The sequence below is a fragment of the Nematolebias whitei genome, chromosome 23 (genome assembly GCF_014905685.2).
Source record: "Nematolebias whitei isolate Nwh7 chromosome 23, NemWhi1, whole genome shotgun sequence".
Taxonomy (NCBI): Eukaryota; Metazoa; Chordata; class Actinopteri; order Cyprinodontiformes; family Rivulidae; genus Nematolebias; species Nematolebias whitei.
Window position 1 is genome coordinate 10,941,936 of NC_056520.1, and position 26,489 is coordinate 10,968,424.

At 40.0% G+C, this 26,489-nt stretch overlaps 1 protein-coding gene across 1 annotated transcript in view; it reads left to right on the top strand.

Annotated features, from left to right (window-relative positions):
* Positions 1 to 26,489, top strand: part of LOC119428670 (transmembrane protein 47-like) — a 38,104-nt gene that overhangs the window by 8,379 nt on the left and 3,236 nt on the right. The window contains exon 2 of the mRNA XM_037696341.1: positions 22,363 to 22,503. Within this exon, the coding sequence (XP_037552269.1) occupies positions 22,363 to 22,503 (141 nt within the window). The remainder of the gene's footprint in view (positions 1 to 22,362; positions 22,504 to 26,489) is intronic.

Genomic DNA, 26,489 nt, shown 5'->3' on the forward strand with positions numbered 1-26,489 from the left:
GTGTGTGTGTGTGTGTGTGTGTGTGTGTGTGTGTGTGTGTGTGTGTGAGTATTGGCTTGTTGGCGTGTCTTACCAATCCACACAAATAGAACAAAAAAAAAATCTCTTTTTGCTTGTGCCAACTGCTTTGGCTTGTTTAATTGCGCCATCTTTTTCCATTCACTAATGATTTTGTTTTTGTGGTGATGTCAGACAGAACTGATAACTTCAGGAGATTGTTCAGTTTAACCTCCTCAGCTTTGGAAGTCAGCTGCTAGCTGCTGTACTCTGTGGCTTGTTAGTGCTTAAAATCCCCTTCCAACAGATCTATGTGTTCCAATCCCCAACATCAAGGTTCAAGGTTCTTTATCGTCATTCGCATCACGTGAGCAGAGTGAACAGGAGGAGGCTGAACACACAGCCCTGAGGGGAGCCAGTGCTGAGGGTTATGGTGGAGGAGAAGTTGCGGATCCTCACAGACTGCGGCCTGTTGGTTAAGAAATCCACATAAACATAGCAGTTTTCCCCAACAGGAATGGGAAAGATGTTAAAGAATATGTGACACAATGGTAAAGAACGGCTGTAGGGCCAGAAAGGGACCTTTTGTCCACGCCACTCTGCACCCTGGCACCAATAAACCAAAACCGAACAACTAAAAGAAACCAATGAAAAGCAAAGCTTATCAAGACAACATACACAAAGTTTCCTTTTCAGCCTCACTTACATTTGAGTGTTCACAAGCAGCTCGTGGTTGAGTTTGTGCAGCCAGTATGAATATCATGACTCGTTTTTGTCTGCACAGCTTGCAAAACTATTCTAGACTGCACAATTCTTCATTGCTCATCTCTGCTGACATCATACCTGCCTTGGTGTTCTTGGTACCCTCCTTGGCAGTTGCCTGAATGTTTATACTTTATTCTACTGGAGGACACTTTCGAAATGAAGACAGTTTGATTTGGACCCCTTTTTTTATTGACTGTTATCACCAGCATGGCTTTTAGACTTATCAAAGGGCAGCTCTATTATGGTGTCAAAATACAGATTTGGTGCTTTAAGAAGGGTTTGAGACACCTACAACAAAATCAAGGTAGGTTCAAATCTGGTTTTGGAGGGTTGCAACAAATTTTAGAGGGGTTTGAGACACGTGATTAAATTGAGAAGGGTTTAAGACGTTTATGACAACATTAATAAGAGTTTCAGACACTTGTAACAAAATCAAAAACGGTTCAGGGAGCCTGCAATAAAATTTAAAAGGATTTGAGATATGTTTGAGACAACTATGATAAAACGGAAAAGGGTCTGAAATAAATTTAAGTCTATCACTACGAATTAAGATAGGTTTGAGACATCACAAGATAAAATTTATAAGGGTTTGAGATGGGTTTAAGACAGCTTCTACAATATTGAGACTTGACTGAGACACCCGCAACACACATGAGTAGGGTTCTAGATGGGTTTATGATGCTCCATGAAAGAAATGTAGAATGGTTTGAGAATAAATTGAGAAGCCATCCACAAAATAAAGACAAATTTGAGACACTTGTGACAACGTTCGATGGGTTTGAGACGCCTTACAAGAAAATTTACAAGTATTTGCAAAGGGTTTTTATAATATTGAGAAGGGTTTCAGAGGTCAGTCCAAAATCTGAGAAGGTTTTAAGACGCCCACAACAAAATAAAGACAAGTTTGAGATTGTGACAAACTTGTAAAGGGTTCAAGTCGGGTTTGAGATGCACAATGACAAATTTTAGAAGGTTTTCATGACAATTTTAAGAGACTGACTTAACTGGACTTTATTTATTATACTTTATATATATTTTTTTTTTAATTTACCCTTCATTTATACAGGTAGTCTCATTGAGACACAAGAACTCATTTTCAAGAGAGACCTGTTTAGGGAGCAGATGGGGGTTAAGGGCCTTGCTCATGGACCCAGATTGGGGCGAATGAGGGTGGGGGCAAGTGTGGGTGCTTCACCTACCCCACCCACATTTTTACTGGGGCGTGAACCGACAATCTTCCGATCACAGGCCCACCTTCTCCGACCTCTGCGCCACCACACCCCCTTATACTTTATTGTTTTTGTCTTGAACTTTTTTTAACTTACCATGTACTGGATGACTGAGAATCTTCACCAGCTATTAATGACACAATCGGCTTGCCATAGCCTCCCCATCTTTGTTCTGCTTGCTGCTTGGAGCAAACGTCAAATCGGCTTCATGTCGCTGCACCGCCCTGGTGAAATGCAGCTAATTTGACCATTAAAATGCATTTATTAAGTAAAAGTTCAATTGAGACACACCTTTGCTATAATTTCGAGCAAACAAACAATTGTTTTAGGTGCTTATCTTGTTACATTTTGAAGAAACGCACAGGGACTCGTTCCCTTTTTTCCTCCCCGTCTGCACGTTAGACTGAGACACATCTTTACTATAAAGTCGAGCAAATAAACAATTGTTTTTAGGTGTTTATCTTGTTAAATTTTGAAGAAACGCACAGGGACTCGTCCCTTTTTTCCTCCCCGTCTGCACTCTCCCGGGAGCACCGAGGCAATGAATACTTTTGAAATACAGCAGATTTGACCGTTAAAGTGCATTTATTAAGCAAACGTTAGACTGAGACACATCTTTACTATAAAGTCGAGCAAACAAATAATTGTTTTTAGGTGTTTATCTTGTTAAATTTCAAAGAAACGCACAGGGACTCGTCCCTCTGCGCGTTCCTACTTCCGCGTATCGGCTTTTGAAATGCAGCTGATTTGACCATCAAAGTGCATTTATTAAGCAAACGTTAGATTGAGACACACATTTACTACAATCTCAAGCAAACAAATAATTGTTTTTAAGTGTTAATCTTGTAAAATTCGTGTTAAAGTCCTCCCGTGCACGCTCCCATGGCCGCCATTTAGCAGCCAATCGATTTTTGGCACACCGGCCCACATTTCCAGGTTGTCAGCGGTGATGTGTAACAAGCACGATGCATCAACAGTGACACATAATAGATGCGGCGTATGCGGTGAAGCGACATATTTATGGATTTTTCCACTTACTTAGACATATTTGGACTGATGCGACTTATAGGGCGGTGCGACGTGTACGGCGGAAAATACGGTAATTTTTTTACAAATTCCTCAATCTCAAATTGTGCAACCAATATGAGATACATGTTAAACGTTAAACAGGGGATGCCCTTTTCTTTGACTGTGTATTGTTTCGCAGATGATGTGATGTTATATATGATAAACGTCAGAGGCATATTCTGCCCACATTTCAACTCAGTTGCCGTTTCCTAAAGTTGCGCTCAACAATCCCTTAAACTAAATAAAAATGTCCTTCTTTAACCCCCCCCATGCTTTGTATGAATATAAATCAGTTATCTTATATTTATATATTTCACTCTCCAGCAATTGAAAATGAACTGTTTCTCCTCTGAATCTACAAACTAATTCCATTACTGTGTAGTTTTATTATAAAGAAGATTCAGCCGTGCATGTTTAAACTAAATTAATTCTTAAAAAAGAAAAAAAAACATTATTATATTGGTTTGCAGGCAAGAGGAATTATCAGAATTGTAATGTTATGTTATTATATCATTTTTCACACTATTAACGAACCACGTGTGCCTTAGTTTTAAAAATGTATTTATCACTGGCTATTCCCCAACTCCCAAATTTAAATTGAACAGGCCTTGGGCTCATTGCAGTCTTCAGCAAAGACCAGCTGTGGACACCGTCCTAATTAATTTCTAGTGGTTTTTTATTTTATTTTTTAGAACAAATAATATGAATATTTAAGTTAATTAATAAAACAAGCGGGGCAGCTCACTGGGATTTAAAAGCTTGAAACAGCACTTTTTAGTTTTGTTTGAGAAAGCTCTTTGAGATAAGAAGCAAAATGTCTTCAAAAATAAAAGTCTAGTTGTCTTTCATTGAACCTTCTAGGAATAAAACGGAGTTCCTGTTTAGAATATAATAAAAGCCCAATTAAAGTGTGTGAACTCGGATAAGCTTTCTATTTGCTACACAAATTTATGTGGCATTTCTTATATAATGCTGAATTTAAGCTAGTTTAAGTTACGGGGTTTATTGTCATTCTGTTTTAGCAAAATATCACAACACACTGACAGCTTTTTGATATATTCAGCTGTTTTTGCCACTTTTTTCTCATAGAAAATGAATTGAGCCCATTTTACATCCTTCAAATCTTTAGATCTGTTTACAACCTTTTACTGCTCCTTTCACATTTTGCTCTGGTTCAGCTTCTTTCAGCTTCTTTGTGCAATTTAAAAAAAAAATTTCAGTTAATTTCATCTGTTTTGTGCTCATTTCAGGTTCTTTCTGCTAAATATATTTTTGTGCTTCTAACTTATTTCTGCTAATTCCAGCTTGTTATGATCCTTTCAGCTTATTTTTGCAAGTTTCAGCTTTTCTACTATTTCAGCTTTGTTGTGAACCATGGAGATGGTGGCAAAGACAAAAAGACAGGAGAATGAACTGGAAGTGGCAGAAATGAAGATGTTGAGGTTCTCCCTAGAAGTGATAAGGATGGATAAGATTAGGAATGAGATCACCAGGTTGAATGGTTTCATTAAAATCCACCCAGTGGTTCATGAGATATTTTACTAACAGACCAACAAATAAACACAAACACAGGCATGCTCAGAAAAATGTGTCACCAGTTATTTGGCTATACGTGATTTAACCATTTATTCAAATAGATGCACATAATAATAGAAAAAAATTAAGGTTCTTCAAGATAAACAGTGAACGCCATTGAAGCATAATAAAGTAAAAAAAATAAAGATAAAATAGTTTGAATGTCAAACAAATAATGGCAGTCAGCTTGAAGTATTTGCGTTTGTATAATTTAGTAATAATTGGGAAGATTTCTTGCTTTCCTTCATAGTGATGTGCAGCAGAATCCAAACTAAACTTTTTTGAGAACATCTCCATCTTCTTATCTGTAGTCGGGTCATGGAGGCAACAGGTCCAGGAGAGAAACCCATACATCCCTCTCCCTAGCAACACTTTCCAGCTCGTTCTGGGGCACCTCGAGGGGTTCCCAGGCCAGAGAAGATACACAATCCCTGCAGAGTTCTTGATCTTCCCCAGGGCCTCTTACCTTCTCTACTCTGAGCTCCCCGGAGCTCCTCACATTTTCTGTAAAACTGAGCACAGCCACCATAAAGAAACTCATATCGGCCACTTGGCTCTCATCCTTTCAGTCATGATCCAGAACTCCTGACCATAGGTAACGACTGGAACATAAACACACCAGTAAATCGAGAGCTTTTCCTTTCAACTCAACTCTTTCTTCAGCACTACTGACCGAAGCAACGCCCTCATTACTGAGGACGAGGCCGCAACCCATTGATCCATCTTCCGCTCTATTCTACTATCAATCGTAAACACGTCATCTAAATATTTATGTTAGGGAATCTTTGGTCAAAGGTTATGGATGTTTTTATTACTAAGGCTGAGAATGTTAATTCTGCCCATGAATCATATGTTTGAGTTAGCGGAGAGAGCTGGATGAGGGCTGAGTGGGGCTGCAGTTTGCAGCTGGCACTCCAAAAACACCCCCGATTCTGTGGGCTCGGCTGAACTGATAAGCGTATAAAAACAAGCTAAACAGGCAGCTCGCGGCAGATCCTCGTGACTGGTCTTCATGTGTGTACAGTGTTCCCTCACTCATCGAGTTATGTTCCAGACACCCCCGCAATAGGTGAAAATCTGCAAAGTAGGGACGTTATATTTATTTTAGTATTTATATACATATATCCGTATATATCGTACTTATTGATATAGCGAGCGTTGCACCGGATAAGAGCTGGAGGCATTGGGCATTGGGGTCCAACAGATGTGGGCTGATGCATCACCCGCATGGTGGCCTTCACCCTCCCTCCCCCGCTGGAGCGGGTCTCCTTCACCGGTTTCAGGGAGGCAAGCACGAAAACACGAACAGTGCAGAGTAGAGTTGCATTCGGTCCCAAAAAACCCGACCTGACCCGGCCCCAGCTCATAGACATCATTTCCGAACTCCACTCGACCCAACAAATTAACAGTAATTACAGGTCTGAACCTGACACCCCCCCCCCCCCCCCGACATTTTTAATTAAGCTTTGACTGCTTATAGTTACTAACGGTCGGCAGACACGCATAGCTGACTGAGTAAGAGGACAGAAGATCGGAGCTGAGGGGGTGTTTGTTCTTTCATGGCCGTCAAAGCGCATTAAATCCCGGCTTCTGTCTGCATTCTGCATTATTCAGACACGGACCCTGCTCTGACATGTCAGATATTCTGGGATTGCACCTGTTTGGGTCGTTGGCCACGTGTGTACGCTGAATGCAGCTGAATATTTTTTAAATTACACCACCATCTTCTAAAGGAAAGAACAAAGATGTCTCTTTTGTTTGAATAACTTTCTTTAACGGAACTTTTTACCTTTTTCAAGGCCAGTCAGCACACAGTCAAATGGCCGCATGCGTTTTTTGAATGTATAGCATGCCATAATTCGTCATCCGCGAGTGTTCGCTGACACAATAAAAAGCTCAACACCGACCCAGCCCACACATTAAGCACATTATTATGGCCTGGCCCAGCCCTAATCCGGGTCAGTTCGGGCTAGAAATGACAGCTCTAGTGCGGAGGAAAGTCTCCACTGGCAGCCCCGCCCCGCGAACGCCATAGACTCTGGGAGAAGGCACCCATCCAGATGTGCACCCAGAGGCATCTGGATGGAGAGGGAAAGAGGGTGGTGAGGGCCATATGGACACTGTTGGTATGGTCCCCAAAGGGGGCGTGGCTGCCCAGTCCTTAAAGAGCACCGCAAAAGAGAGCAGACAGACTGATGCTACCAGTACTGAGCCAATCAGTGCCAGAGATACAGAGTACAATGTTCTGGTTGGTTGCCTTCCATCAATCAACCAATCGTGTGTTGTGTACAATCTTATGTTGAAAACCCACGAAAGAGTTGGCAAAAGTCGAACTGCGAAGTATCCAGGGACTACAGTACTATACTTCCTGTAAGTCTGTGTAACCCGTCCTGAAAATCTGACCTTGCAAGTAAATACCAGCTAAAAAATTTCTCCTGCCATTGAGTGTGGTTCAGTTTGAGTAAGTAAGATAAAGCCAGAATATTTTTCTCCAACAATTTAAACTCCTCCATCTGAGGCAGACTCCCTCCCCTTGACCCAGAGAGGGCACCACCCACTGTGTGATTGTGTGGATGTTTCTGACAACTATAAAAACACATTGTCCTCAATCAGTCAACTCTTCACAAATGTTAACTGATGTTTCTGACATTCTGCACACTTCAGATAAAAAAACAAATCTTGCTCTGGGTGTCTTGTTTTTAAGGCAGACACCAGAGGAACCTCCACCTGTCAGTCACTTACACTCTGTTGTGTGTTTAAACTCAAAGTGATGCTCACGAGCTGGTTTCTTTACGTGTTGAGAGGAGCCACCAGTAAAGACTGAAGAACTTTCCTCATCCTCCAGCTTCTCGTCTTTCCCTCTCAGCCATATTGATCTGGGCTTTCATTCTTCATTCCGCACACCTGACTTCATCAGCCATTGTTTCTTTTCTTTCGTCTTTGTGCCATTTTCTCTCCTGTATCCCCCGTTTGTCGCTTCATTGCTACATTTCTTATGCTAATCATTTGCTCTTTGTTGTTTACCTAAACATCCCGCTTTGCCTTTTCTCCACGGTCGCATCTCAGCTCCCCTTCTCCCTTTCCTCCTCCTCTCTCGACTGCGTCTCCCCTCTAACGGATCCCTCCAGAGACCCTCGTTCTATTTGTAGCAGCCGAATGAGGAATGGAAAATGATGTGGCGTTGTGCTCTTTAGCAAACAAGTGGAATAACCAGCCGTCTTTGTGGGCGAAGATGCTTGTTTTATACTCAGAGCTGTACAGAATAGCTAAAATAAGGACTCCTAAACACACCTTATTTGTTTTATTCCCTCATGTGATGAAAGTTAGGTGATCTTGTGTGACTATTTGTGTGTGTTAGCAAAATATCTCATAAGATTACTGAATGAATTTTAAATATTTCAGAGACTAATCCATGGGTTTGAGATCTACAAAGAATTGATTACCTTTTGGAGTGAACGCAATTTAAGATGGCCACAACAGAAAAGTCATCTTAGCGCACATAGAAATAGCTATAAAGCTAAAAGCAGCTAAATGGTAACTAAAAGCTAGAAGAAGTAGAAAGGTAGCTTAAAACTAAAACAAGTAAAAATGTTACCACACACTAGAAGTGGCAAAATAATAGCTAAAAGCTAAATGTTGCCAAACAGTTGCTAATAATTTAATGTGGCAAAACAGTAGCTGAAAGCTAATATTAGCAAAATGGTATCTTAAATCTGTCAAACAGTAGTTAAGAACTTAATGTGGCAAAACAATAGCTGAAAGGTAATTTGCTAAATGGTAGCTAAAAGCTGCAAAATGGTAGCTACAAAAGAAATCTAACACAATGCTAACTAAAAGCGCAATATAGATGAACAAATACCTTAAAGTTAAAAGTAGTAAAATGTTAGCTAAAACCTAAAAATAGCAAAATGGTTAATAAAAATAAAAGTTATCAAATTATAGCTAAAAAAGCAAAATGGTAGCTTAAAACTAAAGGAAGTAAAAAATGTTGCTACATACTAGAAGTGGCAAACCAATAGCTAAAAACTAAATGCTGCATAACAGTAGCTAAGAACGTAATGTGGCAAAACAGTAGCTGAACGATAACATTTGCAAAATGGTAGCTAAAACAGACATATAACACAATGATATCTTTATAGCTAAAAATAACTTAACAATATCTTAAAACTGAAAGTTGTAAAACGTTAGCTAAAACCTATATGTAGCAAAATGGTTAAGTAGTAAAATTGTAGCTAAAATTGCAAAATGGTAGCTTAAGACTAAAAATAGTAAAAATGTTGCTACATAGTGGAAGTGGCAAAACAATAACTTAAAGGTAAATGTTGCAAAACAGTAGCTCAGAACTTAATGTGGCAAAACGGTAGCTATAAAAGAATTATAACACAATGCTAACTAAAAGCTAAATATAGATAAACAATAGCTTAAAGCTAAAAGTAGTAAAATGTTAGCTAAAACCTACAAGCAGCAAAATGGTTAATAAAAAGTAAAAGCAGTAAAATTCTAGCTAAAATATTATAATGGTAGCTAAACAGTAGCTAAAAACTAAAAGTAACAAAATAATAGCCAACACTCACAAAGCTGTTGCCAAATGCCAAATTTATTACAACAGTAGCTAAAAGCTAATGTAGCAAAACATTAGTTGAAAGCTAAAAGTTGTAAAATTGTAGCCGAAAGCCTTTTTCTGTGCAGATAAACAACCTGACAGCTCAATGGTTTTGTATAGAAAAAGAGAGACACTGGATTGAGGTAAGAACCGTATCTCGGACACATTTAGGGTGTAAATGTGTCACGTCATTTCATCAGCGTTCTGATGGGACTATTTTTGACTTCAGGAAAATGGAAAGATTCTGAAAAGGCATTAATGTCTTTCGTGAGTGGAAAAACACCAACAAAAACGTAATAATAAAAGGTAAAGTGCTGTGAGAGGGCAATAGAACTTAAAATTGCAACATAAAGACAACAGATTCGTTATTCCTCTTTATCATTTATTTATCACTCTGCCAATTAGCCCTGCATGGAAAAGGTATTCTGCTGGCGGTGTTTGAGATCTTTGGCTTCATGTTTACATATGACACTTGGATAGCTTCAATAGCATAGAACATTTGTGCTTTTTCAGTCTATGTCTTATTCCCAAGATTCGTCCTTATTTTGTTTAGACATCGCTCCGCAGGCACGTGTTCGTGCTTGTGTTCCAACAGTGTCAGCAGCAGTTCGAGGATTGGTTGTTCGGGAACAGTTGATCAGCATGACAGCTCAGCTTTACAGGGACAAGAAAAGGTTCTGACAGCTGAGTGTAGTTTTCCTGCCACACTGTGAGAAGCTGCACTATGGTCCGAGGTATTTCCCTGCGTGAAGGGGAAGAGTTGAAGCACCAAACAGCACGATATCTGTGTGTTGGACATCAGTACAGCTGAGGTATTGGGTATTAGTGTATTAGATATTAATGAGGTATTAAGTATTAGTGTATTAGATATTAATGAGGTATTAAGTATTAGTGTATTAGATATTAATGAGGTATTAAGTATTAGTGTATTAGATATTAATGAGGTATTAAGTATTAGTGTATTAGGTATCAATGAGGTATTGGTGTGAAAGATAAATATTTTCCCCCTTTTCTTTACATTAACATGATGCTGCATACTTTGTGATATTTTTGCCATTTATACCTTATATAGAAACTTTCAGCTCAGTTTCGGTAAGCCAGGGCCAAAGCGCCAAGGCCCCCGCCTTCGGCCACTGCCCATGGCATCATGCACCTGATGTGTATGGCCCCTCCTGCAGGTGGTGGGCCCATAGGAAGGCAAACCCATGTTTCTCCTTTAGTCTGAGCCCAACCGGGCCCCATGGGTAGACTTGGTCACCAGGCACTCACTGACGAGCCCCTCCCCAGGCCTGGCTCCAGTGTGGGGCCCCGGTAACCCATATTTGGGCAAGGGACACTGAGCTCCTTGTTTTTTACTATCCATATAAGTCTTCTGAATCTCTTATTTGTCTGGCCTGTCACCTAGAACCAATCTGCCCTGGGACACCCTACCAGGAGCAATTACAATTGCCCTTGACAGCATAGCTCCTAGGATCATTCAGGAGCACAAACTCCTCCACCATGATAAGGTGGCAATTCAAGGAGGAGAACATCAAGAGGAGCCAGTTGAGATGGTTCGGGCATCTGGTAAGGATGCTTCCTGGCTGCCTCCCTAGGGAGGTGCTTTGAGCATGTCTGACTGGGAGGAGACCCCAGGGAAGACCCAGGACACGCTGGAGAGACTACGTCTCTTGGTTGGCCTGGTAATGCCTTGGAATCCTCCTAGCAGAGCTGGAAGAGGTGGCTGTGGAAAGAGATGTCTGGACCTCCCTGCTCAAGCTGCTGCACCCGTGACCCAACATTGGAACATGCAGAAGATAATGGATGGATGGATGGAACTTGCTCTTTTTTCTGTTCTGTAAGCCCAATCTGAGCCACATATGTTGCAAGAGGAGGGAGGGATAAAAATAAAGAAGTACAGGAAGGCTAAAGAAAGTGAGACACCTCCTTAATGTAGTTCATGAGTCATGACACGGGTCGGAGGGCATGAGTAGGGTTAGATTTTTCATTCAGCATGGGACAAATAGATTTTGTTAGGGACACCAGTGGGCATGAAGAGCTGCTCTGTCTTCACAAACGTCCAATAAATTTGGACTTGGCTTGTCTGGAACAAGTTGCGATGGGGCGAGGTTAGGTGTAGGAGGTTATAATAAGAGCAGGATTGCTTGATTTTTCTCAGGTTTGCTTGTTGGTCCTCAGGGAAAAGAAAATTGAAAAAGTAATATGAGAAAATCATGCCCACATTAGAAAAGACAACCGTTCTTTTGTGAACCAGATGCTTAAGGCGTTTAGGTTCTCAAGAAAAACAAAAATCTAGTGTTTTTTGTACTTTTTTCACACATTTGGACAAAGTCATAGAAGTTACCCGAGATAACTCTCTGTCTTTGTGTCTGCAGGTTGAGGTGGGGAGGTATTCTGTTTATACGAGTCTCATTAAAAGAAAACTGTTTTTATGCTGTTAAAACACCAATCTTTTCCTGGATAGTCTGGCTTCAAGACAAGTGGATATGATGTACTTTTACAGCACTTCGGTTGGCCTTGCTGCTGTTAAGTGCTTTATAAATTAAGTGGTATGGTACTTTTAGGCTGTTTTTTGTCCTTCCGAGTTTGCTTTAGTTTCTATCAGAGTAACCTTGTCCTTTATTTTTTGTTTAGTTGTGACTACTCTTATAGTGGCTAGGAGACAGGTTAAGGTTGCCACTAAAAAGTTTATATACAATATACAGTGGATATAAAAAGTCAACAAACCCTGATAAAATGCCAGGTGTTTGTGGCAATCTATCTGCAACCACACCTTGACGTGGTAATATTTGGGTGCTCTTCCTTACAAAAATGCTAACAATTTGTCAGATTGTAGTCAAACCACACATTTTCCACTAAATTATGTGTAGACTTTGTTGAGGACATTCCACAACTTACTTCCCTTTAGGCGAGAAGCCATTGTTTTGTTGATTTGAACACATACTTGACATCACATTCTGCTTTCTAGCAGAAATTTGAAGGTTTGGGGCTAAAATGTGCACTTTCAAATAAGCTGTTCACAATTTCATCCCATCATTTATAATATTTTTCCCAATTGAGTTATATTGTACAGGATATGCGCCACAGTAAAAGTTGAAAAAGTTTTCACTTGATGTGGTTTCATTTAGTAAATCATGAAAACAGATATGTGTAAGCTTTATATCCACTGTTCATTTGGCCATGTTGGTGATTGTGTAGGTAGGTCCTAAGAATGTGAATATTACTTGGTTTAATCTGATTTATGAACATGCATGGGGTGTTTGAATTGGTAGAGCTGCTCTGTGCCAATGCAGTGTAAGGATTAAATTTAAATAATTTGGTTTATTTGGTTTTTGTTCTGATAAAATCAGTTATTTATTATATAAAAAATATTCAACAGGGTTGTTTCTACAAGTATCCATTTTAAAAATAGCATAAAAGTAACAAAAATGAATAAAATTGTATTAATTTCTCACTAGTGACACCTATAGTTCTGGGAAAGAACTGTAGCAGCACCAATATAAACAGCAACAGACACAATGAAAGTGTGCTTCACCATGATCTTGGGGATCAAACTTATCAAAAGGGTTCACTTATCTTGAATTATTGATAACAGATAATCCATTTTGCTGCTCAATGTTGATTTACTAAAAGAGTGTTAAACGTATCTGCTTGTATTGTTTCTAAATCCTCAGTGATGCTTTTTATAAGTGTTCAACAATTTTTAAAACAAGACGTATTCATGTATTCATGATCTATATTTTTATTAGGTAGTAAATATTAAGTCTCCTTGCCTGAATTAGGATCATTACTTGATTTGATACTCCAATTATCTCATCAAGACTCATTTAATTCCATCATATTGTGATTATAAGCAGAATTTTGTTGCTTTTATGTTTTTAATATAAATCAATCAATCAACCTTTATTTATACAGGTAATTCCCATTGAGCCTCGAGGACTCATTTACAAGAGAGACCTGATTTCAACAAAGAAAGATGACAACAATGGACAACAGCAACAATCATAAACAGTTATAAAAAAGCATACTACAGTTTTTTTTTATTTGTTTTTTTTTATAACAAAAAGGATGGCTAAAAGGAAAAGGTAACAAAACAAAAAACAGCTAGATTCCAAGACAAATGTAGAAAACTAACAACAGGAACATGTCAGCATTGGACCCTGCCAGGAGTCCAACAGATTCTTAAAGACACTTAGAGAGGTCAAGGTCGAGAGCTTCAAATCTTTTTGTAAGATATTCCAGGAAACTGGAGCGGAGTAGGAGAAGGCCCTTTTGCCTAGTTCAGTCCTCATTGAGGGAACACTGCAGGTAATAATGTCCTGAGAGCGCACTCCGTAGCTGCACTCACGCAGAGACATGTAGGAGGAGATGTATGAAGGCAACAGACCAAGAAGTGATTTAAAGATGAAAATGTACCAGTGGGAGAGTGTATTGAGTTAATTATGAGTTACAAACCAGGTATTCCCAACCCAAGTGCAATGGTTCCCAACCCTGGTCCCTGAGGAACACCACCCTGCTTGTTTTAGTTGTTCCTCTGCTCCAACACATCTGATTTGAATGAAAGGGTGATTAACATGCTTCTGCCGAACTTAAGGAAGTAATTAAACCACTGAATCAGGTGTGTTGGAGCAGAGAAACAGCTAAAACTTGCAGGATGGTGTTCCTCAAGGACCAGAGTTGGGAACCTCTGTGTTTCTCTTTACCTGAGTCTAAAACTCATGATTACCATCAGAAAAAGGTTTAGTTTTATGTGTATGAACTTGTTTGCAATAAACGAATACAGTAATATAAACATGGCCTAAAGTATAATCCCGTGCTGTACTTTAAAATATACCTGCTGTCTGCTGGCTTTGCGTTTGTGCTTACAGCATGTTTCTATCTAACACACTGTCTTTAATGTTTTATCCTTTATAGCTTTCAGTTTCTTTTCTGTTTTCAGTGATAATATATTATTTATCCATGTCTATTTTTTTGTAACATTGCACTTTCTGTTTTAGCCGTGTTGGACAGAAATAGGTGAGCTTGTTTAAAATGACAGACTGGGGCACAAGAATGACACGTTGGAGAACGACTCCCTCTGTGTCCAGGTTGAAGATTGGATAGACGACGTTTCTAATTGTGCAAAAGTGTGTGAATTCAGCCATGACACGGCCTGTCATACAAGGACATAAAACTGAGAAAAATCAATCAATTCAAATGGGTTTTTGTCAACACTGCACTTATATTCATGGTCAAAAGTATTCTGACTTTGTACAATCAGAAAAAAATAAATCTGATTTTTAACAGGCCTCCAAAACACCAATGTCAGGAGATAATGTTTTTACCCTTGTGTGTATAATTGCTTGTCATGAACCATTGGACACATTTTGATGCAACTTTCACAAAGTAATCATTGAATACACATTCACAACTGGTTAACTTTGGGAGTCTATCCGATTAAAGATGGCCACCATAGATAAATGAAAATGCAAAGCACAAATACGGCTGTCTTTCAGTCAGTTGCACATATATCGAGGTAAAACGGTGTGGTAGTAGCAGAGAGTCATCCCCAACTCGTACTATCAGAGCTAGTCTTAAAACTTAAACAGTACCTGTTGCAGTCGACCCTGTTAATCTGTTAGCAAATATCTTGTGAACCACTGAACGCATTTTAATGAAACTCCCAGAAAATTTCCCTTGGATATAGTTTTTCAACTGATTAGCTTCTAAAGTCAACCTGAATCAAGATGGCCGCTACAGTTAATGAACTTTACCGGTCACAAATGTGGCGTTAATGCAGTCATTGTTACAGCTAAAATTTTCTGTGGTAGTAACTGAGATTGTGCAAGATCTTTATAACTTTTTCTTCTACAATGGCAGGTGACATGCACTCCTTCAAGGGACGCGATTTTTAATAGTTTACGTGTTTTACTGCATTTGAATGGAACACGGTTTGCAATTCCACTGAAAAATGACAATGTTAGCATACTGTTATTTTTGCCTTGAATGCCACTGAGCTGTGTCGCTACTTTATTGCAGAATCGTTATTTCCTCACTGAAACTTTAAAACCAAGAAGCACTTGTCGTTATTTGCGCATGCCGTTTCCACTGCCCTTCAATCCCAAGCGCGGCCCGTAAATAAACGCAGACAGATTTTTGATAACAAGCCAGCAAAGCTTTTTAGCCAAGGCTGTTTGTCAGTTCAGGTACTGCTTCCCTCTTCATAACCTTCACTTTCCACTTCACTGTTCCCTTCCCCCAATTTACCTTCGTCAACTCCTTTTCTTCCCACATGCAACCTTGTCCTTATGAGCCTCCTTGCTTCCTCTTTTCCTTCTTGCGTTTCTTTTCAAGCTCCCCTCTCTTTGTTCTTGTAACGTTACGAGGGTTCTTCTTCATGTGCATATATTTATATTAAACATGAATCACTCTCTGAAGTGACCAAACCACTCATCATGAAAAAAAAAGGGTTTGCAAGCTCAATCATCCAGGTAGATAACAACAAAAAAGGTTAAATCGTGTCATCTGGACCAGTTTCTTTAAGAGAAACGTTTCGTCTCCCATCTGGAGGACGTTGTCAGTCTGCGGCCTGCCAAGATCTGTCCCATAGGTAGTCTTCACTGCTGTGGAATCTCAGAAGTAGGCTTTTAACACATGCAAACAGGGTCCACCTGTCCAAAACGATCAATCATGTACAACAATCAAATGTTTTAGGCCAGATGGCCAACTTGCTACTCACAGAACAGCCTGAGGACAACCAAGTCCAGAATGGTTTAGAGGTTTTAGGCAATCTGGGATAAAACATTTAATTGTTACCGTACCAGCTTTATTTATAGAGCACTTAAACACCCACAGGACCAAAGTGCTGTACACATAATAAAACATTCATACAGTCGGATAATAAAAGTGATTAAAATTATTAAAAGTCGCATAATAAAAGTTGTACACATACAGCACAGCAGCACGGTGGCACAACTGGTAGAGCTGCTGCCTCTCAGTGAGCAGGTCCCCGGTTCAAATCCCAGTCCAGGGGCCTTTCTGGGTGGAGTTTGCATGTTCTCTCCGTGCATGCGTGGGTTTTCTCCGGGTACTCCGTTTTCTTCCCACAGACCAAAAAACATGCATGTTAGGCTGATTGGTAACTCTAAATTGTCCCTAGGTGTGAGTGAGAGAGTGAATGTTTGTCTCGTTTGTCTCTATGTGACCCTGTGATGGACTTGCGACCTGTCCAGGGTGTACCCCGCCCCTTGCACAGTGAATTCTGAACATGGGCGACCCCCGTGACCCAAAATGGAAGAAGCGGGTAAAAGGTAATGAATGGATGATCATACAGCACACATAATAAAACAGTCATACAATCAAATAATAAAAAAAAACTATTAAAATGATTCTTATATACAGTGCTTTATTTGAGCCGGATCCTGCCGGAACAAGATCCGGGAACTCTCTCATTTTGACCAGGTGCGTTCCGGCAATTGTTTGCTCGGCTCTGGCAACTCAAATTTCCTCCCCTAAAAGTCCAAAGTTGCGCATTTTTATTTTGAATATTAACAATACAACGAGAGGAAATGTTCCCCAGTCTGTGGAGTGGATATTACGGCTGCAGGATGGCGCACCAGCTCGCGCACATGCTCCTGCCCAGCAGAGATGCGGACGGCACATCCCGCGGGGATGAAGTGTCTTCATCAATATGGCAAGCCAAGTGGCCTATTAAAAGCCAGACATGGTAAAAGTTGCTATTAATGGGCCACTTGGCTTGCCATACCTTACACACAGCAGTGTCTTCGGACAGCTCTGAGTGCGCACAACTGCTGATGTGAACTCACGCATATGTTTCAGACATAATAAATAAAAAAGCTTACAGTAAAAAAAATAAAAAATACAACGCGAGAAATGTTTGATGCGTATTATTCACATTAATTACGTAACAAAACAACGTCACTAATTTGTCAAAATAACAGCGATCAACATGTCCAAAAGACAGTCCAATTTACTTTCATAAATAAATGGATGGATGAATGGACTGTCCTTAGTTGGACAACTGAGAAGGAAGTAATTGAGGGTAGAGTGCCCTCTCCGGGTCAGGGAGGAGGTCCTGCCCCAGGTGGAGGGGTTTAAGTATCTTGGGGTCTTGTTCACGAATGAGGGAACAATGGAGCGAGAGGTTGATAGGCGGATAGGTGCAGCGTCGGCAGTGAAGCGAGCGTTGTACCGGTCTGTTGTGGTGAAGAGAGAGCTGAGGCAAAAGGTGAAGCTCTCAATTTACCGGTTGATCTACGTTCCTACCCTCATCTATGGTCATAAGCTTTGGATTGTGACAGAAAGAATGAGATCACGGATATAGGTGGCCGAAATGAGTTTTCTCCGCAGGGTGTCTGGGCTCTCCCTTAGAGATAGGGTGAGAAGCTCGGTCATCCGGGAGGGACTCAGAGTAGAGCCGCTGCTTCTCCACATCGAGAGGAGGCAGTTGAGGTGGCTCGGGCATCTGGTTAGGATGCCTCCTGGACGCCTCCCTAGTGAGGTGTTCCGGGCACGTCCCACCGGGAGGAGACCCAGAGGAAGACCCAGGACACGCTGGAGGGACCATGTTTCTCGGTGGGCCTGGGAACGCCTTAGGATTCCCCCGGAGGAGCTGGCCCAAGTGGCTGGGGAGAGGGAAGTCTGGGCCTCCCTACTTAATCTGCTACCCCCATGACCCGACCCCAGATAAGCGGAAGAAAATGGATGGATGGTTAAAATACACCAAAATGCAGGAAATGGCATCTACTTTATTCAAAAATTTAAAAGGGAGGACGACCTACAAGCTCCCTCCACTTCCCCTGCTTCCCCCCCTCCTCCGCTCCAAATCCCCGCCCACCATTTACGTTCCATCATCAATCGGTTTACAAATTAAGCCTTGGTTATACATGATGCTTGATTGTTTTGGATGGGTGGGCCCTCTTTGCATGTGTTAAAAGCCTATTCTGAGATTCCACATGAGGTTGGCTTGAAACCAGTGGTGTAGTCTACGGGATACACGGGTATATGGAGCATACCCACTAGAAAGGCTTAAGAATTTCAGTATACCCACTTAAAAGTGCCCAGTGATACATGACATATCATTAGGCATGTGCCATTGATATGTTAAACGGCAGTTAAACGCTTCCGTAACAATCTGTATGCAGCGCTTGTTTATTACATTCACTTATCCAGCAAATTATTGTATAATTCTGTACTTACTACTTAATATTTGAACATGTTTTGCTTTGATACTGTTTTATAAATTCTATAATATGTTTTTAATACAAAGCCAACTGTTGTACAAAGTTTGTTGTACATTTATTCAAATTTAAGCATCAGAGAACTTTGGAAATGTTCAATATGCTTAAAAATCAAAATAAATTGACGATTACGTTGTACTAATTGGTGTACTTTGGTTTCTAAGCACAGTATACCCACTACAAAAATGTAGACTACACTACTGCTTGAAACACAGCAGTGAAGGCTACTTAAGGGACAGATCTGGTTGGCAGGCTGCAGACTGACTAAGTCCTCCAGATGGGAGACGAAACATTTCTCACTTATTTACATGATTTAATCTTTTCTGTTGTTCACTCATCAACCTCTTTCTACGTTGTGCTTTTTAAAGAGCTTATATGTATAGTTTTTAGACTGTGTGGATTAGAACAAAACCTACAGTACATTCAAACTTGTGGACCCAGTCTCGTCATTGAAGTGCTACGTTGTATAATCATCCCACAAGCAAACAAAGGTTCATATAAAAGTGTGTAAAGTTTTAAAACATTCCAAGAAGTTTGGAAAGTTCTTGAAGCATACAGATCAATTCCAGAATTGTTGCCTTTGAACCTTGAGCTGGCGCCACATGAGATTGAACTCAAAGTGTCATGATTGAAAGGGTCCTCAGGAAACCATTGTTACCTAACACAGTTAGTGGCAACATGCAAAAATTCAACTCAAAACTTTTAATGGAAGGTAAAGCCATGTAGTACCTCTGAATCAGTATCCTTGATATATTTGGAAGATGACTATAAAGACAGTGGATGTTTAGTGCTGGATCGAGTGCATGCTTTATTGAAACCTGAACAATACCAATGACACCATCTAGACTAGAAGCTCTTAAAACTTTCTACATCCATCCATCATCTTTATCACTATCCAGCTATCACTGTGCGAGAAGCGGGGTACACCCTGAACAGGTCGTAAGTACATAACACGGCCTCATAGGGACAAACGAGACACAACCGTTCACACCTAGGGACAATTAAGATCTACCAATCAGTCTTTGCTTGTTTTTGGTTTGTGAGAGGAAACTGGAGCACCTGGAGAAAACCCATGCAGGGACGGAGAGAACATGCAAACTTCCCCAAGAAAGAGCCCCTATCTGGCAACCTTCTCACTGAGAGGCAGCAGCTCTACCAACTTAGCCACCGTGCCACCCTTTTTCGCATTTAACCCACAAAATAAATAGAGCAGAGAAGTCCATCAAAGTAAAGTCAGGTCCTCTGGACTGTTTCTTTTTGTTGAATCATTTTGTCTTTCATCCAAAAGACTTCATCAGTCCGAGAAACCACAACAAACTCAGTCTTATAAATGGAACCTTCACATAGCAGAGAACTATTTAAACCCAATAACATACACAGACTCGTTCAAGAGCCTCATCAAACATTATAGAACCTACAGTATTATGCATTTCTGACCACTTTTTTTTGCAACAGTTAAGGATAAATATGCTATTGGTAATAATTTTTTAAAAGTTTCTCAAAGATTTTCTCATGACCTAAATGTCGTCCCAACCTCAACTTTGAGAACAACTAATGTAGCACGTTTATAAAAGGCATCATTAGTGATGGTTTAGGGCTCTGTCATAGCCCATCACTTAGTATTAGTGATGCAGAGGTGTATATTACAGTAAGGTGCTTTCACATGACACCTTAGAGTGATATATGATGGCGTTTTAGGGACACGCTAAGAAAAAAAAATTAAAAGCCATAAGATTACGAGAAAAAAGTCGTAATATTATGAGAATAAAGTCATAGAAATACTTTTTTTTAACAGCTCTCATTTATTTATTTTATTTTCTATGAGTCGGATCCATGACATGCCCTGTCAGTCAATCCAGTAGGCGTGTCAGCAAATTACCGATCCGAAGCTAAATGCTCCTTACCTGCAGAGAACTGCTGCAGCCCATCAGAGTGTATCACCTTACTGTAAGCAGGTTCAAAGTCCGGATAATGATAATAATCTGATGCTGGTGTGCTAACAGATTAACTATCTCCTTATTTGTAAAACCAATACCAAAGTATAACTTAACAAGATGCTCAACATTCTTCGTTTTACCACAGTTAAAAGGCGGTAAACTCTGCTTTATCATGTCGGAGTTCGGATAATATTACAACTCATTTGGTTTCGGATTGGTCATTTGCTGACACATCTACTGGATTGATTGGCAGGTTGCGTTGTGGATCTGACTTGCGGAAAAAATCACGAGAGCTGCAAAAAAAAATGTATCGTACGACTTTATTCTCGTAATGTTAAGATTTTATTCTTGTAATACTACAACTTTATTCTCATAATTGTATGGCTTTTAATTGTTTTTTTTCTTAGCGTGGCCCTAAAGCTCCATCGTAGAGTGGGACTTAGACACGCATTCAAGCCGCCTTGGTTCAATTTCTGAATGGACCAAGGCTGTTAAGGGGGTTGTAGCTAACCCACACCTGATGTGTCTTTGTGCTCCAAAGAGAAGTAGTAACAGAGCCAAAAAGAGTAAACCTGTGAAAAGATAAGCCTGCTTTGCGACTCGGTAAAGTGATGAAGTGATGACATATGGTCTGTGCAACCCAGTTGTGAGTGTATCGACAAACTGATTTATTACCAAGGAAAGGTTGATGACTCACTGCACCTTCAAAGTCAGTTTCTTTATTGTCATTAGCACCACATGAGGTAAGTGTGGTGGAATGAAATTGTGTACACAGGGTCCCAGTTACATCCAACAAATGTATAAATTGTAAAGAAAAACAGTAATAAGATCTAAGATATGAACTAAGAAATACGCTAAACTAAAATTTAGAGATGCAGCGATCCGATACCAAATATCGATATCGGACCCGATATAAAAAAAAACTTCTTGATCGGGTATCGTGATGATGTGACCGATCCATAACTGGGCAGATCTATTCACTCTAATTCTATGCTTTGTGCTCTGAGTGACTTCACACGCTAGCAAACTCACTGCACAGATTGTTTTCAAAATGGAGCGAGCGAATGGATCAGCCATCTGGAACTATTTCAGACTGTCACTAAAACTTCCAATTATAGCACTATCAACTTAATCAAGCATCTCCAGAGTTTGAACGGAATTCAGCACAGTTTTTCTGTATCAGATCGGTATCAAATAGGTATCGAATCGGCATCGGCCGAAGTTGCAAGTATCGGTAGTGGAAAAAGTGGATTGGTGCATCCCAACTAAGAATACACAAAGCACCAGTAGTGCAAAACAATAAACCGAGCAACAGCAGCATGAACTTGGCATTTAGTTAAAAAAAAATAGTTAACCACAAAGAAATAAACTCAGTTATTTTATCAAGTTTTAAAAACATTACGAGGGAGACGTTTGTCACACATTGTGTTTTGCTCTAGTGCAACCCAGCTGAGTTCTCTTCCACGCCTAGTTAGGTTCCACGATGCTCGCTTCATTTCTAAAAGCTCATGTTTTTGCAGGATGTGCCAGACTCCATCTGTGATTTACGAATGGCAAGAAGCAGCATATAGACAGACTGACCTGTGCGGCCATTTTGCGTAACTGTTTTATGAAGGAGCCTTTATGCTGACAATAAAGTGACGTCTTTTCCAAAGAGTTGAAGGAAGCCAGACGTTGTCCTGGATAACTTCAGGCAAAGTGGCTTTGTAAAATGTGTGCCTTGTTGCAAAGGATGGAACTTTGGTGCTTGTAGCTTGTAAAAAAAAAAAAAAAAAAAGTTGTTTTGAAAATAGCTAACTGATTTCTAAAAAAAAAATTGTATCTTCCTGTATTTTTATGTTTTTTTGTAGAACTTGTCTGCTTGTTTACTCACTTTCTTATTCTTTCTTCAATTTGTTAATAGTTTGTCCCCTTTCTTTTATTTATTTATTTCCCTTTTCTCTTCCCAGACTGGCAGGTTGCCACCCTAGCCTTGTTGCTAGGGGGCGGAGCCTTGGTGCTGATGTCGTTTCTGGTTGCTTTGGTTGCCGTGTGCATCGGCACAAGACGGCGGTTCTACGCTCCTGTTGCCTTCATGCTGTTTGCTGCAGGTCAACACACACCCACACGCACACACGCACACACACAATCAGATCACTTAATTAGTTAATTAAGATAAAGTAGCTGGAGGGCTGCAGGGTAATCATTCTAACAATTCAAACGCGCTTGAATAATAATCCTTACTTCCTCGTGTAATAAAATAGACACACACACGTCCATGTGCTCGCTCAGTCACACACATTTCCACTCTTTTCTAAATCATTTAGAGAAAATCCTGTTTTTATGATTTGGGCTTAAATGTGGCGTCACGCCTGTCGAATTAATTTCCCCGGCCTGCCCTCATCCGAAGCCGCAGGATCAGTTCTAGAAGTAGTGGATAATTTTAAAATATTTAAGCACAGAATGTTTAATTAGTGAAAAGCCGGTTTGAAAAGTGTTTTTTCTCAACTTTACCAGTTTAACCCTCTAAGAACAACAACACTAAAGGATAAATCATATCTTGCATGGATGGTTTAAATATGTGGGCTGTGTAGTTCCTCATGAAACTAAGAGCTTTCTCATAATAAATACAATAAATAAAACCATCTTCTTTCAGTTTTGTGGTTTTATGTATTAGGTCATAATAAAAATGACTCAGTTTTACAATATTCAAACATTATTCAAACATTATTCAAATGTAACCTCAAGTGTGCAAAAAAGCACACACTACGCTATCTTATTATTTATTAAACAAACAAACAAACAAGCAAAAACAAAAAGACCAAATAAAAATGTTTTATTTAAAACAAATGTGTCTACCACAATGCCAAGGAGGAAGGATGTTAGCAGTGACCAAAGAAACAGCTATTGCTCCATATCAGTTTTGGAAGAACTTCTTAGAAGATTAACCCATAGCTTCATCAATCCTAGAAGCACAGCGACGTCTTTTGATTTTTGTGTTTATATTTCATACCCATTGTGCAAGATTTATGCTCAAACTCCGCGCCTTGTTTCCTGTTTTTTGTGTATTTTTGTAGCAGCTCCACAGCGCCACACAGAGGCCTGCAGCATTATAGGTCACTTTTGGTGTTCATGTTTATGAAGACATTTTTATTTTATCCATCCATCCGTCCATTATCTTCCACTTATTCTGAAGTCAGGTCTCGGGGGCAGCAGCTTGAGCAGGGAGGCCCAGACATCTCTTTCCACAGTCACCTCTTCCAGCTCTTCTGGGAGGACCCCAAGGTGTTCCCAGGCCAGCCGAGAGACATAGACTCTTCAGTGTGTCCTTGGTCTTCCCTGGGGTCTCCTCCCAGTCGGACATGCCCGAAGCACCTCTCTTGGGAGGCACCCAGGGAGCATCCTTAACAGATGCCCGAACCACCTCACCTGGGTCCTTTCAATGTGGAGGAGCAGTGGTTCTACAACGAGTCTCTCCTGGATAACTGAATTTCTCGCCCTATCTCTAAAAGAGAGTCTATCCTGCAGAGGAAACTCATTTCAACCGCCTGTATCCGCTATCTCATTCTTTCGGTCAGAGTTCATGACCATAGGCGAGGGTAGGAATGTAGACCGACCAGTAAACAGATAGATTTGCCTTACAGCTCAGATCTTTCTTCACCACAACGGACCAGCACAGAGTCCTCAATACTGCAGGCGCTGCAGATATTTTTTTAAATGATAAAAAGGTTGTTTTGGATTTGTTTTCATGAGGATAAGGTCGTCAACTCTGGCATGAATGGTGGCAGGCAATGCTTTCCTTCAAGGAAATTGACTGCTCAGTTTTCTGTTTTCAGAAATTTGAAACTTCAGTAAGAAACGTTTCCTTCTTGCCAAACACTGTATATACTCCGATGTGCTAGGTATCCTTATAAGAAGATGCTTTTCAATTCTATTGGAGTAGTGTTTATAATGTTATGGACAATCACAATCTGGTTGAAAGAGCACAAGGTTAAACATTTTCCTGCATGCTTGTGTTTCTAATGTCAGATCTTTATTGGGGACTGCCTAGAAAGGCAGCCACCTCTTATTAACCACCTGAAAAGGGTCTTGCTCTTCTATCAACTTTAATGTGGCCTGACTACAACATGTACCCCCACAAATTTTTTATCACCATGATGTGTGCTATTGCTTTTATTGGCGTTTCGCATTACCACGGTGACTTAAAATGCAAAGAAAGATGCCATTTTTCCTCATTGTAAAAACACTGACAGAACTCTGAACAGCTTCTAACTACCACAATGAGGTCACATGACCTAGAGCAGAGAGGTCTCTGACCAAAGCTGATTAACTTTTGGAGCCATTTTGGTTCAAGGTGGCTGCCACAGCTACCTCTGAAAATTCAAAATCGACTATAACGTTTTGAGCTGTTGAGCTGAAATTTGGTGTGGTGGTAGCTGAGAGAGAGTTATAATCCTAATGCAAATAAAAAATCCAAGATGGCTGCCTTAGCGAAAAGGAAAAAATGCTAAGCTAATTTCAAATTGATATGTCTCAGAGGGTTTTAGAGTTACTGAACTGAAATTTGGTCTACTGGAAGCTGAGAATGATCCCCAGTAGACTCTGACTGCCAATCAAAAATTCAAGATGGCCGCCCAAGCTAAAAATGAAAAATACTAAGTCATTTTAGATATTAAGCTGCAATTTGGTGTGGTGGTAGCTGAGAGAGCGTTATAATCCTGATGCAAATAAAAAAATCCAAGATGGCCGCCTTAGCGAAAAGGAAAAAATGCTAAGCTAATTTCAAATTGATGTAATTCCGAGGTTTTTAGAGTTACTGAACTTAAATTTGGTGTACTGGTAGCAGAGAACAATCCCTAATAGACTCTGACTGCAAATCAGAAATTCAAGATGGCCGCCTGAGCTAAAAATGAAAAATACTATAAGTTATTTTAGATATTAAGCTGAAATCCGATGTGGTGGTAGCTGAGAGCAATGCCCAATAAATACTGAATTCAAATAAAAAATCAGAGATGGCCACCATAGCTTGAAAGAAAAAATGACTATAAGTCATTGAATTTTTTCCATATTGCGCTGAACTGTTGGTGTAGTGGTAGCTGAGAGCGAAGTATATCTTTTAATCAGTCCCAGGTGGTTATTATGTAAAATCAGCAACACATGAGTAGGAGCAAAAACTGTACCAGAAGTAGTTTGCTCAATAAATTAAGGTAAAAGCTGTGGTTGCATTATTAGCTGTTGTGCTGATTTCTAGTTTTTAATATTTTCTGATTTAAGTTGAGCCATCCAGCTTTAGTAGCAGTAAAAGTAGCTGAAGCAGTAGGTTGGCCAGTAATCAGGAGCAATAATAGAAACAGCTGTGAACGGCAGCAGTTAAATGACTGTACAAGTAACAAAAGTACCACAATTGATTAGAGAGCCAACGTTAAGCAGTTGGAAACCTTTAGGAAGGATTTCAGCACGCTTTTGTGCCCATGGGACTGCAATTCTGCAAACAGAGCAGAAATCTTCTGTTACTAAAATGTAGTTCTTCTCAGTTACTCCATCCTGTGTTCTCAAATTATATGCATACATCTGTTTTTTATGTGCACAGCGTTTAAGATCACTTAGCTGCCATATGGTTGATTAACAGACTAAAGCCTTTATACAAAAAAGGTACAGTATTCTCTTTGTATCTCGTAGCCAAGATCGTTTCAATTTCTTATACTTGGAACATCTTAACGTTCTGATCTGTGTGTTTTAATTTTTATATGTGCTGAAGTTTTGTTTAACTTTGTTGGAACTGTTTGACATTGGTCAAACAAAAAAATCTACTCGCTACCTTTCATCTATCGATCCATCTATCTTCTACTGCTTTTAAAACCTGGGTGCAAAGTATGCAGTTCTGGATCTCAGAACTCCCTCTGCTCATCCAGTCCATCTGGAAGGACTGTAAAGTCCCAGGTCAGCTTTCAAGTGTGCTGTCCTGAATAAAATTATTGTACCCATTTTGTTAAAGAAAGAAAAAACACGCAATGGTCACTGAACTGAACTTAAAACTGGAAAAAAAAAGTCGTAAAAATTTCTAAATGACAAAATATCCGAAAATTCCACTATTGCT